The following is a 20,577-nucleotide window of genomic DNA, read 5'->3' as shown; positions in this document are numbered from 1 at the left end:
GTGATTGGATTTGTATGTTTTAAATGTGTCAAATGTGCATTTTTAATTGTTTTGTGTTTTGGCCTGATCCAATCCCATTACTCAAGAATCAGGGGTCAGTGTCACCTCATTTTCATATCCTAGTGACATGAGAAGTAATGAATGACCATTTAAGAGGTGGACTACTCTCAGGTTACTTTGATTGAAGGTTAGATTTGAGCTAATTAACCACAAAAACACTTTTTACTATCTTACTGCCCATCTTCACCAAGGACATCAATAATTATGGAGTTGACCAAACATATAAACATACACATAAGTGCAAAAATCAAGTTTACACAATTTTACCCCAAATGCAGCTATTCAGCCAACATAGTTGGATAACTTAAAACATCAGCAGCAACCTTGAAGGCTAAACTTTAGTCCATGTTTACAGAAAATAGTGAGTCATACAGTGTCAAAAACACATAATCAGGTCTACTAGAGATACTGAACAACTTTACACAGTCTGAGGCAAGTATGTGGTGGTTTAGGCCTGCAGGTTGCTCAGGTTAGCCCAATGCAGGTTGATTTGTGTGCATTACTTTGCTACATTAGCCTTGTGTCTGCAGTGCTGAAACTAAAGAAGTAGACTTGGCTGATCAAGTACATTTGGGATAATTTCTCACCAAACCATTTCCTTTAGGACAGGCTGATTTCTCAGCTTTTAGGGAGAATATATGTGCTATGCTGCCTTCTTGATGGGAATTTTACAGGTGCAGCAGATGTACTGTTTCCTGTTTGTCAGCAAACAGCAGATCCATTTTCCATCTTCATTTGTAAGCAGTCAGTCATATCAGTTGATGAATTTTCCTCTGCGTAACCCGCTCAGCGCTCAGGAGGCAGTAAGCATGTTAAGCAGTGAGAGTTTATAGAGTATAGCAGCGGCAGAATGGGCCGCTCATCATATCAAAGTTTGAAGGCTTGATGTTGACAGAGTGAGCATATGTGCTAAATCCCAGAGGAATCTATCAATGGATGTAATTTTGCCCACCGATTCCCATAGCAGTCCATGTCAGAAAATCCCACAAGTCTTTTTTTCTGATTGACGTCTGAACCCTTCTGAGCTTCGTATCTGTGTCACACACGTAACGCAAAAACATATTTGAAATTACAGGGTAAAGCTGACAAAAGTAGCATGAACAGTTTGTAGCGTTTGGCTCAAATATTACAAAAATGTGTTTATTTCAGGTCTGACATTTTTAGAGACGCAAAGATGTTATTTTACTAAATAATTAAATAAATTGCTGAATTCAGCATTTCAGAGCAAAGGAGACAATTTAATGCATTCAGAAGCAGAAACAGGGTAACTAGGTTTTGATTAGATTAAAAATTTGTCTTTCAGTTTTCTATCAGAAGCAGAGGGACAAATAAATGGTCAGTGAAAACAATGAGCATCAGCATAAATGATGTCCAAATGTTTTTAATAAAAAAGTAAGACATGCAAATTAACCGGTATTGATAGAATGACTAATGTCTAATCATATCTGCAAAATAAAAAAAGAATCATGTTTTTTATTTGAGAACATTATCATGTTTGCATGATTTAAACAAGGTATTAACAGTACTTTTAATATGTTTTGGATGGAAATCTTCTTCTTTCGGCTGCTCCCTTTAGGGGTCGCCACAGCGGATCATCTGCCTCCATCTTGCCCTATCCGTTGCCTCCTCTACTTTCACACCAACCATCTCCATGTCCACCTTCACTACATCCATAAACCTTCTCTGAGGTCTACCTCTTCTCCTTCTACCCGGCAGCTCCATCTCCAACATTCTTTGTCCAAAATGTTTTGGATGGAAATAAAAGGATTAAATATGTGAAATGACCAATGAAAAACTATCCTATCAGGATTGTTTTCTCTGTGCTATCTGGGTTGATACAGCTGAGTGAGCTCTCCTATTGGTCACCACTTTAGGAGCTGCACTGAAGATCTTACAGGTTAGATTAACCACCAAAACAATTAGGAAGTGACAGAGGAATTAACTGGTGGGACCAATTTACAACTTCTTTTTGGAAGTTCTAGATGCATCACTGACTGTGAATGAGACATAGTTTAAGCCATAGTCTAAGCAGGTTCTAGATACATCACTGACTGTGAATGAGCTGTAGTCTAAGTTGGCAGTCCACTGGAAGTTCTGGATATTTCACTGACTGTGACGGAGCCATAGTCTAAGCCATAGTCTACGCAGGTTCTACATATGTCACTGTGAATACGCCATAGTCCAAGCAGGAACTCTTCTGGAAGTTCTAGATATGTCACTGTCTGAATGAATCAGTCTATGCTGTAGTCTAAGCAGGTTGTAGATGCATCACTGACTATGATGGAGCCAGAGTCTAGTAGATAGTCTTCTGATAGTTATAGATATATCACTGACTGTGAATGAGCTATAGTCTAAGCAGGCAGTCTCCTGGAAGGTCTAGATACCTCAAAGATGCCTCTAAACTGTAGTCTAAGCAAGTTCTAGATGCATATCTGACTGTGAATGAGCCGGAGTCTAAGCCGTAGTATTAGCAGGTTGTAGATGTATTTTTGACTGTAAATGGGTCAGAGTCTTAGCTGGTAGTCTTTTGTAAGTGATAGATATGTCACTGACTGTGAATGCAGAGTCTATGGTGTCTGTTACAATTTTCAAAGCTTCAAATGTCTGTGTTTAATCTAGAACAGCCAAATAGTGTGTGTGAATTGCCGTTAGCTTAGCACTAACATACCACTAGAATCCCATAGGGGAACTAGCAGAAATTAGCATCAGCATAGAGGTGTTTTAAAACTGAAGGTCCAGCTCTAATGGTCATGGTTCTTTACTAGTTTTATTATATTCTCCAAAGTGGTGCTAATGACATTGTTGGGCAGAAATAGAGGATCCACTGCGGCTTGATAAACATCACCCCCACCTGCAGCAGAATGGACGACACTGAGGCTGTCCATTGGTGGGAATCTGCAGTGCAATATTTCTAAAAGCATGAATTCAGGGTTTATCTTAAAAACAAAACAACAGGAGTGCTAAAATTCCCCTCCTGTTTGTCACGGAGTGGTTGATAACGTCAAATGGATGCTTAGCTAACTGCACTGATAACAGACCAAACAACAGCTCCAGCCTGCAGCTCCTTCACCTTATCAGAGCGTGTGATGCTCCTTATCAGCCATTTTATTCCCGGACTTTTCCACAGCACTGTTACAGCAGCTCCACCGTGAACCACATGCTCCACCCTCCACAACACACAGCGCCAAACTGCACCACAAACACGCACGCAATGAGTGTGATAAAAATAAAAAACAAAAGTGCAAAAGTCAGAGACCACCCCTCATTTATTTATTTTTAGATGTTTCTGAAGAGATTAGATATAAGATAGTCCACTACAGAGAAAATGTGGCCTAACAACCTGCTGGAAGAGTTGGTAGACCCTAAAACTGCCCCCATCAGATAAACAGCACTTAAAGCTTTCATCTTTGACCGAGAGGAGAAAATCAAGCTGCTCCAGATCTGAATATCCACAGGTGTTTCTGTCCACCCTCCCACTGTGAGAAGACAACTAAGCGCTGTGGGTCCGAAAGGATGTGTAGCTGATCAAGAACCTCACTGAGAAAAGGAGACGGACACATCACACAAAGAAGCTGAACAATGGACTGACCACCCCAGAGTCCAGACCTCAGCATCTCTGAATGTGTTTGATTGCTTCAGAAAATCACCAACCAGCTTCTAAGACTGAACTTTGGAGGTGTGTGTGCAGATTCTCTGAGGAACTGAAAGTGCGTCTCCTGAAAAGAATGGAAGCTGGAATAAAGGGAAACATTTGATGTTATATTTAGTTATTGAGGGTTTTGTGTAGTTTTCTGTTAAACATGTCTTAAATATATTATCCGTGTTTTTTGCAGATGCTTAAAAATGAATATCAAGGCTGACAACAAGCTTCTACTCTACATCCAGACCATTTACTGTTAAACTGTGTTGAACGATCAGCAGAGCTTTATTTTACTGTAAAGGAGGATTCTTTTATTTTTACCTACAAATCTAATTCTGCTGTGGAGCCACAACACAACAGTAAAAGAGACACATGCTGCCAACCCCTGTATTAGAGTTAAGTAATGGTGGAGCAGCTGATTGGATACAGGTTGGATCTAAACTCTGCAGGATGGTAGCAGGGTTGGAGACCACTGGTCTAAAGAACTCTCTCTAAAGTCTGTGAAAGTCTGTTGATCATGTAGGGGTCAGCGTGGTCAACGTAGCCTGTGCTGCCTGCAGCTGTTCCTCGTAGTAAAGCAGCTGATCCACTTCAAAACAGTCAGCAGGTCTTTCCACGAGCCGTCCCAGAGCAGAGATCACGCTTTCCTCACTGTCCCGCCTCAGCCTCGCCTCCTTCAGGTAGTCATACACCCTCTGGAAGAGCTCTGCCCCGAGCCTCTGACACACTGACCTGCACAAACAACAACAGATGTTGTGTGCTGTGAAAAATACTGAAAAACTTTAGCCTCTTATGTTTCAGACCTTTAAGTTAAGCGTAATGAAGACAAATGAGATTTAATCTTCACTGAGCTCACTGAAACATTTTAGATGTGATAAACTGTAAAGTTTTTCTTTTAATGATGCAGCTGTTCGCTTTTGCTGAGCGTCTCAGTGTGAAACGTACAGACAGCGCTACTTTAAAAACAAAAACATGTTCACCCCTTTACCCCAGCAGTACTCTGTCAGCTGGGGCTTAAATCTGAAGTTTGATTCTTTCGTTTTTTTGTACCGGTGCTACGAGGCAGATGTGCAAGAACCAAAGATGGTTCTTTAGTAAATACAATGTTTCTACAGAGAACTATAAACACTCAAAGAAAAAGAACCATAAAGACTGTTATGATGTCACACTTGTAACAACAGCAGAACCCTTTCTGGTGCTATACAGAACCATTTTCTAAAATGTTTTTATATAGAACCACATTCTCCATCAATCTGAAGAACCATTTAATCATGCAAAGGGTGCTTTGAGTGTTCATGGTTCTATATGCAACCATTTTCTTTACTAAAGGACCCTTGAGGAACCCTCTTTTTAAAGCATGTAACCCTTCTGATGTTTGACAACAAGCGGTCATCTGAGTTGTCGTCATGCTGATGTGATTAGTTGAGTGAGTTCAGTTGTCTACGAATGTTTGCAAAAATTTAAGCATGCAAATGGTTCTATGAGTGTGTATGGTTCTGTGTAGAACAATTGTCTTTATTAAGAGACCTTGGGGAACCATCTTCTTAAGAGTGTAGCTAACAAGCAATGCAAATTTATACCCAACCAGTTAGCACTGTGAGTCTGAATGTTCCATAGTCGCTCGTTCCAGTTCCATAGTCAGTTTTCATTACTGCCCCTATCAGTCAGTATATATAAATATACTAATATAAAAGAAAAAACGTCTTTCTTGGCGGATCAACTTCATCTGAGATAAGCAGAGTCACCAGGTTTATGGTTTTCTCACCAAGTTGGGTTTGTTTGAAAATGCAGCCACAGGTTGAAATGAAATGAGGTCCCTGGGCTTGATTTTTTGGGGCTGTTTGGAAAACGACAGTAAAAATAAATATAAATAGACTTGTCTTGTTTTGAAAAAGAGGATACGGTTATTCATAGGTAATGAGTCCGTTAGGGATTCATGTGGCAGCAGCATATAGACGAGCTAAAAGCTGTCTTACAGTAAAAATATTGTTACCTCTGAGAAATAATAACTGCAGTAAAAGTAAAAGTAAAAGCATCTTTCCAAAAACTACCAGAATATAATACGATATAATATAATATAATAATAATAATGTGCCGTACACATCCATACAATCTGGCCTGTTTTTGTTCTCCTACTAGGATTGTTTTTATATTCTATTTCTTTTGCATTGGAATTCTTTATGTTGTGGACTTCTGTAGGAGGGTTTTTCAAATAAAAACAATTTAAATTAAATCAAATCACATTTATTGTGACATCATATTTACACAGGTGTTAAGGTGAGGCAAAATCTGTACACACTGCCATATATGCAATTTGTCTGAGGTAGATAAATAAGATGCAGGTACACAAGGTATAGAATACTGAATTATATATTCTAGATTATACAAGATAATCTAGAATAGATTGAATAGAATGGATAGACGAAGTACAAGATGTCAATCTATATGTGTAAGTATAGATTGAAGTTACAGTACTGTAACTAGATAGAAGTTACAGTAAGACCAGAGTAAGTCTGTTTGAGGTGTGGATGTGGAGGTAGAAAACTGAGTAAATTAGATTTTTGGCTGAAGTATCACTTTAAAAGGAACACGTCCTACACTTTGCTTGAGTTTTTATATGAGTTCTGTTCTGATAGGCTGCCCTGTATAGCAGTCAGGGCTGAATCTCTAAGAGTGGGTGGGGCTAAACTGCTACATGATGAATAAGTGCATATTCGTAAATGCACTGGTTTTTGTAACGTAACAAAAACTGTGAATTCTTGTGAATTTATGGACACTGAACTGCATGGACCGGAGAGTGGACCGTCCACTTTATTCCAAAAAACTGGAATAAAGGAACAGTACTTTTTCAGTGATGCGGGCCTTTTAAGCCCTGCTCTGTCTGTAAGGGTGTGGAATATGTCATGGCTGATGTAAATAACTAAAGCACTCTGGGATACATGCTGACAGTGAACTGTCCCCAGTTGAAATGCTTGACCATAACGGGGAAGAAAAACTCATCTCTGTAGTCTAAACTTCTATAGGCAGGTGGGTAACAGGAGCGTCCAAGCAGAGCCTCGTCCAAAACGTCCTGTCAGGTGCTGGACATGTGAGCAGAATCAGGATGTATGTTCACAGATCTGGACATCAGCCTGAACTCGGACAGCTTCGCCCAGTGGACAGAGCACACACTGTCACAGGAAAACCTCTTTCATGTTTTCGTTTTATTTCATTTGAAAATGACTGCAGACCTTTACATGCTGCAAATATTTCCTGGTGAAACTTTTCATAACCCTGGTATTCAGGTCTGTGGGAGCCATTTTCAATGTTTAGCAAAAGAGAAAATTATGTGATTTATTATTATTTCAGCCTCAGATTCTTGGCCTTTACTCATTTTCTTTGAAAAACATATAAAATAACCCATTTTCAGTGTCTTCACTCTGTTCGCCCCCCCACACATTTATATTACACATGTGGTGTTGGGCTGAACCTGCGGGGAATAAAAGTGTGAAGGTGCTGTCCTTCACTCTGTGCTCCTCTTACATGGCCTGCTGTTACTGTGTGTGTGTATGTGAGAGGATGGACAACATGGACAGGCTGCTGACTGGCTACAGCTGCTAAAGGAGCACCCTATGCCGACCACTTGTGGTATTTTAAACATCATGGTATTTTTACATAAATTGTTATGGCTGTATCGATTAAAAAAAAACAATAAATGTTCCCACTGAATAACAAACACATCAACACCACACAAGGGTTAAAGAGCAAAGAACTTACATTTTTCGAATGTTTTATTTATTTTTTGAGGGCTATTTATAAAATGTTGTAGGTTTATGTACTGAAAGTCATAATTCATGTTTATATGCCTGTTTTCCAACCTCTCTTTATCCCACAGACTTAAACAGACTGCTTTTGTTACTGTATGTTTAAGGCTGATACAGTTGTATGCAAAGGTTAGTTCCGATGTATTTGTTGAGTAGCTGGATATATGTAAATATATGTGTGACATCACAAAAGCAATGAATTCAGGCTTGGTTTTGTGGAGAGGAGACTGAACATTGTGTCTTCTTGCACTTAATAATGCGATAACTGCAGAAAATCAGATTTGGTCAGTAATCCGATCAACACATTTACATGCACTTGAGTAATCAGATAATGGGGAAACTCCAGATCTACACAAGTCAGGCAGTAATCGGATTTCTGCTTTACAACCAGCCAACAAACTCACAGAAGAAGTTGTGACATAAACGCAATGTAAAACTCTAAGACGCTGCTCACTTATTTCTGGTACCGCCGTTTGTTTTCGCACATGCACAGACTGATAAATCCGAAAGAAATCAGAGTAAGAGCTCACAGCACTGAGAACTCTGATTACTGAGATAAAATCCAGCCTCTTTTTCAGATTTCTTAATCTGGTTTCTAGATCGGAGCATGGTGTTTACATGATGGTTTGAATGATCGGATAAGTGCAGAAATCTGATTATGATCAGATTATTGAGTGCATGTATAATTGGAACACACTCACTGAGCTAAAATCCAGCCTCTTTAATAGATTTCTTAATTGGATTTCTAGACCTTACACCAATCTATGATCTCAGTGTGCTGTTTCCATGACCATTTGAATAATCAGATAACTGCAGAAATCGGATTGTTGAGTGCATGTATTCACTGTTTACATCCTATGTCAAACTATCTCAAAAAGGCAATAAAATGTCAGTTTTCTATGATATGGGCCCTTTCAAGTTTAGATGTTTCTTCCTTCTCTTTGTTTGAGTTTCTCGAATTTGAGTTTCTGAGTTACAAAGTTTCTTGTGAAAGTTCCGAAGTTTCTTGTGAAAGTGATGATATCCGCTCATTCTTCACTCTGCAGACTGCTCTGTAAAAGTGACCGAGTATGCGAGATATAAGGGTGATTTGTGATTTGATATGAGCCTCAACTCCAAAAATATCCATTCATGTGTCTGAGCAGTCTATTCTTCCACAGAGGACAGGTCATTACAGTGCTGCGCGCTGGGCTGCGTAAGGAGAGTGGAGATAGCACGAGAAGGATGAACTTTGGGTGTGATTAATTCTTGCCAGAAAAATATCAGAAATTGCTTTCTCGTGAGTGCCAGCCACTGGGCGTTATCTGAGAATTACCTCAGGCCCTCTGGATCTCTGGAGCTAAAGTGATTTGGGCTGAGGATATTAAGTTAGGAGGTTCTGTTGGGCCAGGGCGCAGGGTCACATTCAACAATATAACATTGCGCCTGTGGACCCGGCCAAAATGATCGATTACAGTGGGCAGAAGTGAAGAGGGTCATCGATACAGTTTTTTTTATGATACAAGATGGTTATTGTTAGAGCTCAACAATGTCTTCTCACTGGACACATGACCTCATTTCAGCAGACCTATGGGCTTCACATTAAGGCCATATACTGGAAACTCATATATGGTCAATACAATGGGAACTCAATATCATATGTAATCAATATATTGGAAATATGCCATATTCATCTTATTTAGTCAACAAATCACAAATGTAACTTTATATTTGGTTGATACATTGGAAACTCATCACATTTGGTAAAAATATAGGAAACTCTGTCACATTTGGTTGGCATTTTGTAAACTGAATATCATACTTCATTAAGTTATTGAAAACAACATATTTGAGTCAATATGTAAGAAACTGATCATATTTGGTCAAAACATTGGAAAATCATTATCATATTTGGTCAATATATTGGAAGTATGTCACATTCATCTTTAATAATTTAACATTGTGTTTTGTTGATACATTGGAAACTCATTATAGTTGGTCGATTTGTTGGAAACTGTCATATTTGGTTGGCATGTCAATATATTGGTCAATATATTGGAAACATCATATTTGGTTGATATATTGGAAACTCATCATAGTCAAAATATTGGAATTTTTGGTCAATATACTGTAAACTGAATATCATATTTGGTCAATACATTGGAAAATCAACATTATATCTGATCTAATGTAAAAGCAACATCATATTTCATTGATATATTAAAAAAAATATTTCATTGATATGTTAGAAACTGATATTTGGTCAATATATTGGAAACGTATTCTTATTCTGTCGATATATTGGAAACTTATCATATTTTATTAATATATTGGAAACTCAGCAGCACATTTAGTTCATATACTGGAAACTCACAATGATATTTGGTCATTATTATTGGAAATTTAACATTATATTTGATCAACTTAGTGTAAAGTCAATAGTATATTTCATTATTATGTTTAAAACTAATAATTATAATTAATAAGTTAGAATCTGATCATATTTAATCAATATATTGGAAACTTAGCATATTTGGTTCATATGTATATAGGAAACTCAATATTGTATTTGGTTGACATATAGTAAAGTCAATATCATATTTTCATTGATATACATATTTCATAGATATGTGGGACATTGATCACATTAAGTCAATACCTTATCATTATTCTTGATTGATATGTTGGAAAGCCAACATTATATTTGTTTGCTGAATTGGAAACTCTGTCATATTTGGCTAATATAGTGGAAACTCAACATCATATTTTGTTGATATTTTGGAAACACAATCCCATATTTGGATAACAGGTTGTAAATATCATTTTTGGTGAATATATTGGAAAATCAATACTATATCTGGTTGATATGTTGGAAACATATGATAGCAACTTCTGGTGAATCCAACCATGTTGCACCAGTTTGCACAGCCAGTGCTGATGTCTTGTTGCATGTCTCTAAAGTTTTAACCCTGAGGCTCTTTGTTGGAGTGCTGCAGTGGATCTCAGCTTATTAGTAGGAGGCAGAGGGAGGCAGTGAACAGACAGAGGCAGCTCACTGTAATGTCTTGTCCCAGTTCCTCTGTTGTGGTCTTGTGGCACTGTAGCGTCCGTTCTCTCCAGGCTCTGAAAGAATTCATAACGGGTCCCATTTCTGAGTTTAGTTTTCTGATTAATGAACTCTTGATGCCAGTCAAGCAAGCCTGCATCAGAACCCACTTCTTTGAGTGGTTTTACAATAAAGCCTCCTCAAAAGCAGGACATTCCAGTTTCTAATGAGAAAGGACTGAAGTTATTGTTGTTTCTCAGAGCAGGAGAGGACGAAAAAAGGAAGATGGAAAAGAAAACATTCAAGCACACATATGATTGTTTACAGATACTCAACAATTCTTATTTATTGAATAACTCATAGTAGTTTCTGACCAATTCATTGCATTTTTTTTAATAATTCGAAGTAGTGACTAAATATTTAATAGTACGCACTCAATTATTCTTTGTAGTTACTACAACCCCAATTCCAATGAAGTTGGGAAGTTTCGTAAAAAACATAAATAAAAACAGAATACGATGATTTGCAAATCCTTTTCAGCCTATATTCAGTTGAATACACTACAAAGACAAGATATTTAATGTTCAAACGGATAAACTTCATTGGGTTTTTTTTGTTGATTTCATCATCTACAGTCTAATAATATCATCAAAAGATTCAGAGAATCTGGAGAAATCTCTGCAAGTAAGCGGCAAGGCAGAAAACCAACATTGAATGCCCGTGACCTTTGATCCCTCAGGCAACACTGCATTAAAAACCGACATCATTCTGTAACGGATATTACCACATGGGCTCAGGAACACTTCAGAAAACCTTTGTCAGTGAACACAGTTTGTCGCTCCATCTACAAGTGCAAGTTAAAACTCTGCCATGCAAAGCGAAAGCCATATATCAACAACACCCAGAAACGCCGCCGGCTTCTCTGGGCCCGAGCTCATCTGAGATGGACTGACGCAAAGTGGAAAAGTGTGCTGTGGTCTGACGAGTCCACATTTCAAGTTGTTTTTTGGAAATCATGGACGTCATGTCCTCCGGGCCAAAGAGGACAAGTCCAGACCTGTCTCCCATTGAAAATGTGTGGCACATTATGAAGCGCAAAATACAACAATGGAGACCCCGGACTGTTGAGCAACTGAAGTTGTACATCAAGGAAGAACGGGAAAGAAATACAAAGCTTCAACAATTAGAGCCCTCAGTTCCCAAACGCTTATTGAGTGTTGTTAAAAGGAAATGTGATGTAACACAGTGGTAAACACGCCCCTGTCCCAACTTCTTTGGAACGTGTTGCAGGCATTTCAAAATGAGTGAATATTTGCAAAAAACAATAAAGTTTATCCATTTGAACATTAAATATCTTGTCTTTGTAGTGTATTCAATTGAATATAGGCTGAAAAGGATCTGCAAATCATTGTATTCTGTTTTTATTTATGTTTTACACAACATCCCAACTTCACTGGAATTGGGGTTGTAGAAGAACTCCATCTTTCTTTAAGCCAGCCGTAATTAAACACACAAATCTGTCGGGTTTACTGTGAGTAAGTTGTGTACATCCAGCATCCATATGCTAGCAGCTTGTCCTTCTCCTCTGGGGCTCTAGTCTCTGTCAGTTCAGGACAGTAGCTGTCCTGTGTTGAGGAGATACAGTGACTGATTTCATCTGGTCGTGAGAGGATGTTCGGGGTGACTGATGGCCACCCACAGAGACAGACGTGTTAATTCCCCTTGTCCCCTCGTGGTGTCAGGCACTGAAGTGCTTACCCAGCTGAAGACATCCAGCTCTCTAACGTTAGCACAGGAACTTAAGTACGAGATGCTTCTTTACAGCCCCCGTAAATCAGCACAGCTTCTACACTCCAGGATGTTTTATATTTCCACTGATATTCATGGTAGGAACAACAACGATGCTTCTTCCTTATCAGTACAAACATCTAGCATGGTCAGTAATGCTCAGTGGACAACATGAGCACATCTCGCACCTTCCTGCCATTATATATCAGAACCTCTTTTATTGCTCTGTTTTACATTGTATGAAAACACCATCTGCTGTGGACACTGTGTGAACATTGTTCATGGTGAATGAAATGGTCCAAAGTTATTAATTATTGAAAACAAAAATATTTTTTCTTTTGTCTCTCAGAACATTAGACTTTTGCTTATTTCATTTCCAGTCAATACAGTCAAGCTACTCATTTTTCAGAGATATCTCTGAGATTAGATAGAAGATAATCTGCTTGCGTGAGGAAGGAGAACGATCAAAAAATCAAAGTGAAAAAAAAAACATAGTGTCCAAAACTGAAGTTCACTAAACGACTAGAAGAAGTAAAAAAAAAAAAAAGAGAGAAGCTGAACAACCACCTGCAGATGTTGTGATGGTGAATTATCTAAATACTTTTTTTACTACAGTAATAATAATTATTACTTCTATGAATGATCACACAACTGTTCAGAGTCATACTTTACATCATACAATATGTTCTTCTTTATCCAGACATGCATATTGGTGCATCCAGACTGCATATATGGATGACCACCTGTCAATCTGACAGCGTCCCAGTCAATAATTCATGCCTGCATGACCTTCACTGAACCTTGCTTTATCCTTTATAAACAAACAAGTCTTCAGTTACCGTGACTTTATGCTCATTTTAAATGAGCGGGGTCTAGAATAGATTTGCAGGTTCCAATGTTCCAAAACCACATTATTTTTCCCATCCCAGAGATTTTCTCATCTCTATTCACCCTCTGTCTGAAATGCTCTATTAGAGCTCCTGTGTCTTTAAGCCCCACCTCTTGATGAGCCCAGTGTGCTCTGATTGGTCAGCCCGCCCACTCTGTTCCAATCGGTCAACTTCCAGAGCAGTTCTGCCCCTCCACATTCCACCCCTGTCCTGCAGTCTGCAGACAGACCCTGTAAACACTGCTGTTGCTGTTTCTCCAGCCGCATCGATTCTGCTGTATCGGTTTGATCCAGAGTGGATCCTGAAAGTCCATAGAACAATCTGGTAGACTTGATCCACCTTTCTGAGCTGGACTGGAGCAGGACATTTCAGAGCGGGAAACTTTTAATCTGTAGCTCTCTGTGTGAGGTGGCCGAGCCCGCCGGTAGGCAGGCCGTGTGTTACGAGATGATGTCATCCTGTAACAAAGGAAAAGGGCTGGAATTCCAACAAGGTGTTTCAGGCAGATGAGAAAAGTGGGTTCTGTGGGAGAGAGTTTCTCCCTCTGGAGGGATCACTGAGCTTTGGGACTTTGTAGACTGTTTACCTGCAACAGAAGCTACATAATAGGTCCCTTTTAAAGACTGACAGATGTAAATGACCACTCATTTGAACATCCCTTATAACTTCAGTGTGAGTGGGTGGGGCTAAACTGCAGTGGACTGAATAGATGGCTGTAGAAAAGTTTTGGTACTCCTGCAAAAAACATTTTTTATGACTTTCCAAGTGAACCTCTGCACAACTTTTAACAATTATTTATTTTCTGAATTGAACATACTGGAAGAAATGTGCAACTTAAAATGTGGCATGTGCATAAGTTAGGGCACACTTTCAGTCAGTACTTATTTGGCTGAAGTCACCACCTCCAAATGTTTCTTAAAGCCAGTCTTTTCCTACTTCTATAGAATGCCTCCATTTCTGAAGTATTCATAGGTTTTCTTTCATGCGCACCATGTTTGAGATATACTCACTGTGGATGGTGAAGACCATTTCAAAAGCTTTAGCTTGGATTTCTTTTATATTTTCTTGATGACTTTTGCTGTGATGTGGGGGTTTTGCTTTGCCTTTCTGGTCAGCATGAGAGCATTCCTGGTCTTCCAGATCTTCCACTTTTCCCCTTAACTGCTGCTTCTTAATGAGATTTCAGACACTGGAAATTGTGAGCCTGAAGTACTGCGATATCTTTCTATCGTCTTCTCTTGCTTTGTACGCAATAGGTAGGTTAATTTTCAGATCCTCGGAAGAGCTCATGGCTGTTGAGTGTTCACACAAGGTTTGAAAGAAGAATTTCACAGACTGGTTTGTCCAAAGAAGTGATTACAGTGTTTAACACTAATCTTCCGCGAGCTACGAAAATTTTCGTAAGGGAAACCAGCGACCATGTAGCCCACTCCCCTGCTGTGAAGCGATTAACGCCCATTGTCTTGGTAATGATATGGAGTGCGGTGGAAGTGGAAACCCCCCATGCCCACCTCGAACTCATACAACTCCCAAAGCAACGAACGTGATACAACTTCAAGGTAAACTTGAAGTTACAAGTGGACTGAATATGTTACCGATCCTACAACAAGCGGCAGAAAATTTGTAGACCCGTGTTTCAAAAGTTAAAATTCAAGCGCACGTAGCAGCAGACGTAGAGACGACTGTTTCACTAATGAATCCCGCTAAACAATAAAAAAAACCTACAGTTTGAATCTCGCTCTTTGTACATTTCTTTTACTATAATATATAATGATATTTTTCGTCATCGAACACTTTCGGTTCTGCGTTTCAATTCGTGTAAGCGCTGTTTATTCTATTTTATGCTGTACTGCATCCAACAACAATTGTAAAGCTATTCTCGACAGAATCGCTGGTAATTTCATAAGTACGGGAGAGTTCCTCCCCCCCATCGGACTCACAGCTGTCCACGTTGGTAAGGATAGCCAAAACTTCTTTAGCGGTGTACGTCCTCTGGCTTGCCATAGTGCTTTCAGTCTTCTCCACACAGGATAGTAGGGAAAATGTAATTCACCTGCATTTGTGTTTCTGCTTTTATCATAACTCTGAAGAACACGCCCACAGCAGCTCATACTAATGTAAATCCGTGGCGCTTCATACATAACGCCAATACTGCGCTAATGACATGCATACACGGAACAATATGAAAGGCAATAATATGGACCCGTGATAATGGTCCACCGATGTAAATGTGTGGCGCTTCTTACATAACGCCAATACTGCGCTAATGACATGCACATCCGGCAACAATATGAAAGGCGATAATATGGACCCGTGATAATGATTCACTGATGTAAATGTGTGGCGCTAATGACATGCATAAACAAGAAAATCTGTGGCTCGATACCTCTAGCTGAAAAGAAAAATTGAATCTATCTATCTATCTATCTATCTATCTATCTATCTATCTATCTATCTATCTATCTATCTATCTATCTATCTATCTAATTCAATTGCACGTAGCAGATGACGTACAGACGACTATTTCACTAATGAGTCCCACTAAATAACAAAATAAACTACAGTTTGAAGCTACTCTAGACAGAATATACTCAATAAAGGCAATAAGAGGATGAAACAAATACATGTGGTGCTAAACAACATTATTCTGATCAAATCAGATACAAAAAAAAATAATCTGATATACAACAAACATTTAGCAGAATATTATATATTTGCAGAGGATATTAGTAGTAGTATTAGACTTTCTGTGTGCACCACAGAGCTGCTGTCTCAGTCCTCTGTGAATTAACATAATAAAGGGTGATGTATGGTCCTGCTAATTGCTGGCAAGAAGGAGGGGTGATGTCCTGAGGATCTTGAAATCTCAGGAGGGCTAGTGTTAAAGTGTACAACATATTCTAGCAGCAAAGCACATTGTGTTAACCAGGTAACTAAGCTCTAATAGCAATCTACACTCTTAAAAAGGTCAAAACAATGGTTCTATATGGCACTATGAACACTCAAAGAGCCATCTGTATGATTCAATTGCTCTTTGCTTAGTGAACTTGTTCTTTAGATTGATGGAGAATGTGTTGTATATGGGTATATATAGCACCAAAAAAAGGTTCTTCTATTGTGACCAGCTTAACATCGTAACAATTGCAGGACCCATTTTAGTACTATGTAGAACTCTTATTAAAAAGGCTCTATGTAGAACCATTTAAAACACATTCTACATCAATCTTAAAAACCGTTTCACCATGCAAAGAACCCTTAAAACATTCAAATGGTTCTTTGGGGTTCTATATAAAACCATTGTGCTCACTAAAGAACCTTTGAAGGAGGCATTATTAGATCATGCTAATCAGTCAAGTTTTAAAAGGCCACTATCGTATGGAAATATGTTCATGGTTGTGACATCACAACTGTTTTTGCAGCATAGTTTCCATGTGTGGAGCACAGAGTGAACAGTGTGTTCTGAACCTTCAGTGAAATTCAGTTTTTCAAGTGCAAAAATATGCATAAAACCATCAATCTTCTTCAGAAATGTTGCACCAGTGAATGTGTGTGGTTTCCCCAGAGAGCTGAGGGGTTTATTAATCAGCTGATTTATTTCTTCTCCCCAGATAAACCTGAGCACATGACTATGAAGAACAACAGAAGTCCATGCCCAATTACCCTGCTGCCTAAAATCATTTACAGCCAATGAGGATTAATGAGCAGCTCAGTGGCAACGGAAGCGGTGGTCTCTATTGCAGATCACAATCTTACACCTAACAGAAAGTGCTGCAGGAAATGCCTCCATGTGTGGTTTCATGCTAAATTAATTGAAGTTCTTGTGCCTGTAGTTCAGCAGATCTCCTCATTCGAACGAAATCATAAGCACTCACTGACTACTACTGTGCAGAAGTCAGAGACCACCCCCTCATTTATTTGGCTCCTTAAAAGTTTTATTACATAGTTCTATAATCTAAGAATAGCTCAGCCAGTTTGCATTGAAGTCCCTGTAGTTACTGATTAATAAGCCAACCACGCAAGACCTGGTAGACACCAAAACTGCCCCCATCAGATAAACAGTGCTTAAAGCTTTCATCTTTGGAAGAGAGGAGAAAATCAAGCTGCTCCAGATCTGAACACATCCACAGGTGTGTCTGTCCATCCTTCCACTGTGAGAAGACGACTCAGTGCTACTGGTCTGAAAGGATGTGTAGCTGATCAAGAAGAACCTAATTGAGAAAAGGAGGCGGACACATCAAACAGAGAAGCTGAACAATTGACTGACCACCCCAGAGTCCAGCAACATCACTGAATGTGTGTGATTACTTCAGAAAATGGTCAAACAGCTTCTAAGACTGAGCTTTGGAGGTGTGTCTGCAGACTCTTTGAGGACTGAAAGTGAGTCTCTGTAATAAGCTATGATGAAAGTAAACAGTGACACACCAAGCTTTGAATTCACCATATAGACTTAATATTATTTGTAAAAAAGTATTTCTATTATTTAGCACTGCTTGTGCGCTTCTGTGCACTATATCTCGGCAATTGTAATCTTCCCGTTTAAATACAGCTTTTAAATTGCAAGATTTAAGATGAAAACAAAGTTATTTTCGAAAAAACTGAAAATATAAAAGGTGCAATAAAATCAACAACATGGAATTTAACCAGGGGTACACAAACCTTTGTATATACCTTTATATATGACACATACACTCATTGACTGTATATTTGTAATATATATACATATTTGACTGTAAATGTTTACATGCAAAGATTTTTGCCAATCCGACTAAACACATTCCGATTACATATTAAGACCGAGGTGTTTTTATCTCACTCTACTCAACAACCTGATGAAAATCTCTGTTTACTTGCTCACTTCAAGTAATCCGTTCCAAAATGATGTGCATGCATAGAGAACCTCTTAGTGTAGACGTTACCATGACAACCAGCATCATGTGAGTCCAGTCAGAGTGAGATGAGCAGCAGTGAGCAGTGCTTGTGTTTTTAATGACTTTAAAATGATGTCAGACTCAGGAAAACGTCCTCACATGTCCTTATTAAAGAAGGGCGAGAGGAAGACGTTGTGTTCTGAGACACATAAGCTGGACGTCTGTCCCCGCTGTCTTTTAAAGATCAGAGCATAAACTTCGTCTCCTCTGCAGACCAGTTTCTGCTCCACCATGTTGAACGGTATAAACTTTCAATATGGTCCGACGCACATGCAAAACAGCCTTAAACCTTCTGACTGGGAATGTAATCAGATACAGGCATTTACACGGATATTATTCTTCTGTTTAACAAATTATTTACAGGATCATCCACCTCGTTCAGTCAGATAGAAACTGTATTTCGAATGGCCTTAATCTGACTAGACTATTCCAACTGAAGTGTACACATGTGCGTATTCTATTCCAAGCTATTAGTCGGATTATTAACAGATTATTAGGCTGCATGTAAAAGTGGCTACCGTTACTCTTGCAGGATGTCAGCGATGAAAATTGGAAACTGTGTCCACTCTGTAGAAATCACATGATTTTTTATGTTCAGTTTTATGTATAGTCTGCATTAGCATGATAAAAAAAATATATATATCAAATAACTGAAAGAGATAAATATATTCTGTTATACAACATTTAGTTCCGGCCACGCAAGCTGATTGGTTGAGAAGCGTTCTAATGGTGCTGTTATTTCACCATAACATCACAGGTTTTTCACGCCGCTGAGATGCTGTTGCTAAGCAACAACTTCGACAGCTGTAGGAGGCGCTCAAGCCATTTGAACGTTTTTACTTCTTACTTTGCCACCAACAGAAAATGGACACATTTAAGATCACATTTCATCGACAGCCAACTTGGTCAAACTGTCAGTTGGTCTGTGTGGAGCTGGAGAACGAACTGCCAGCTGTATAGCGAGTGGGCGGAGCTCGTTACTCTGACGTAGCAACAAGCTGCTTGTTAAGGAACTGTAATTTGGCGGAAGGAACTGCGAACATTAAAACATATTAAACACCGCATTCACCGCCCTGTTTATTAATTTCTTACTTTATTTATTTAATTGTTGTATAAAAGCAATACGACACCTGAGGTCGTGCGTTATCGCCAATAACATCACGGCTGTGATGATCTACGGCGACCAAATCACAGCGTGATGTTATTTCTCCATAACACTCCCTCTCATCTTCTATTGTTTAAATGAAGCACGTATTAGGGTAAAAAATGAGTAAATAAGACAAATATGATTAAAAGAATAACACAATTATAAATTACAAAAAGATATTAAAGTCATTAATCACAGTTAACTAAACCAAACAGGGTGATGGATTGTGATTAGGTAAACAAAATTATGTTAATGACTGTGATTTATTATGTAAAATGATGCACTTCACTGTGATTGGACCAAATGCATTTCGTGATTAGCGGTGCAAAATGATGTGATTAATTCTGAACTATTTTAATTGTTTAACAGTCCTATTTTAAATATATTACAATTATTATTGGTATTGTTGTTGTTGTCGTCGTCATTATTGTCATTATTATTATTATTTAGGTCACAGTAATCATTAGTATTTATATGTGAGTTTTAAAGTCACTTCCGTCCTAAAAATAAGATAAACAGACAGATACTGAATCTGTCTGTTTATCATATTTTTAGGACGTAAGTAAGTGCATAAAAAGGCACACACGTGCAAACACACACACACACACACACACACACATACACACATGGATGCCCACTTAAAAGGAGTTTATGTGAGTTTATAGCTGATTAGTGAAGGTAATCAAGACAGCAATCAGCCCCCCCCACCAGCGTTAAACACCCCCTCTTTGTTGCCCTGAGAACTCCTCTCAGCCTCCATCAAACACCCACTGAGAGAGAAACACATCCACAACCACAGAACCATCACACACAGGCCAGCACAGCCTCCACTACAAACAGGGTCAGTGAAAATGCAATATTGTGCCTTATACTTGTTCATAACTTACAATCACACATCTGATCATTCCAACAGAATGTAATACGTTTATCTATGACAGACTGTAATACCCTACAGGAAGTGTAGGGGGCGATATGACTTCTACTGTTTTGATTAAAAGGCGCTTTATAATGTTAATATGATCCACACAGTCACTCTGACAGACTGTAATACACTACAGGAAGTGTAGGGGGCGATATGGCTTCTACTGTTTCATTTAAAAAGCCTCTATAATGTTCATATGATCCACACAGTCATTCAGACAGACTGTAATACACTACAGGAAGTGTAGGGGGCGATATGGCTTCTACCATTTCATTTAAAAAGTGCCCTATAATGCTTATATGATAGCCATATAGAAGAAGCAAAGAAAGTACATTAATTTACATGAAATAATCTAAATTGCATAAGATTTCATC

General features: G+C 38.7%; 1 protein-coding gene across 2 annotated transcripts in view; it reads right to left on the bottom strand.

The window, feature by feature from the left end:
* Nucleotides 1–3,749: 3,749 nt before the first annotated feature.
* nek11 (NIMA-related kinase 11) overlaps nt 3,750–20,577 on the bottom strand; it is a 145,886-nt gene continuing 129,058 nt past the window's right edge. For both annotated transcript variants that reach the window (XM_017683970.2, XM_037533901.1), the window contains one exon: nt 3,750–4,432. In XM_017683970.2, coding sequence (XP_017539459.2) covers nt 4,216–4,432 — 217 coding nt within the window. In that variant the 3' untranslated portion in view covers nt 3,750–4,215. The remainder of the gene's footprint in view (nt 4,433–20,577) is intronic.

This window comes from Pygocentrus nattereri, chromosome 24 (genome assembly GCF_015220715.1).
Source record: "Pygocentrus nattereri isolate fPygNat1 chromosome 24, fPygNat1.pri, whole genome shotgun sequence".
Taxonomy (NCBI): Eukaryota; Metazoa; Chordata; class Actinopteri; order Characiformes; family Serrasalmidae; genus Pygocentrus; species Pygocentrus nattereri.
This window is presented reverse-complemented; position numbering and strand designations above follow the sequence as displayed.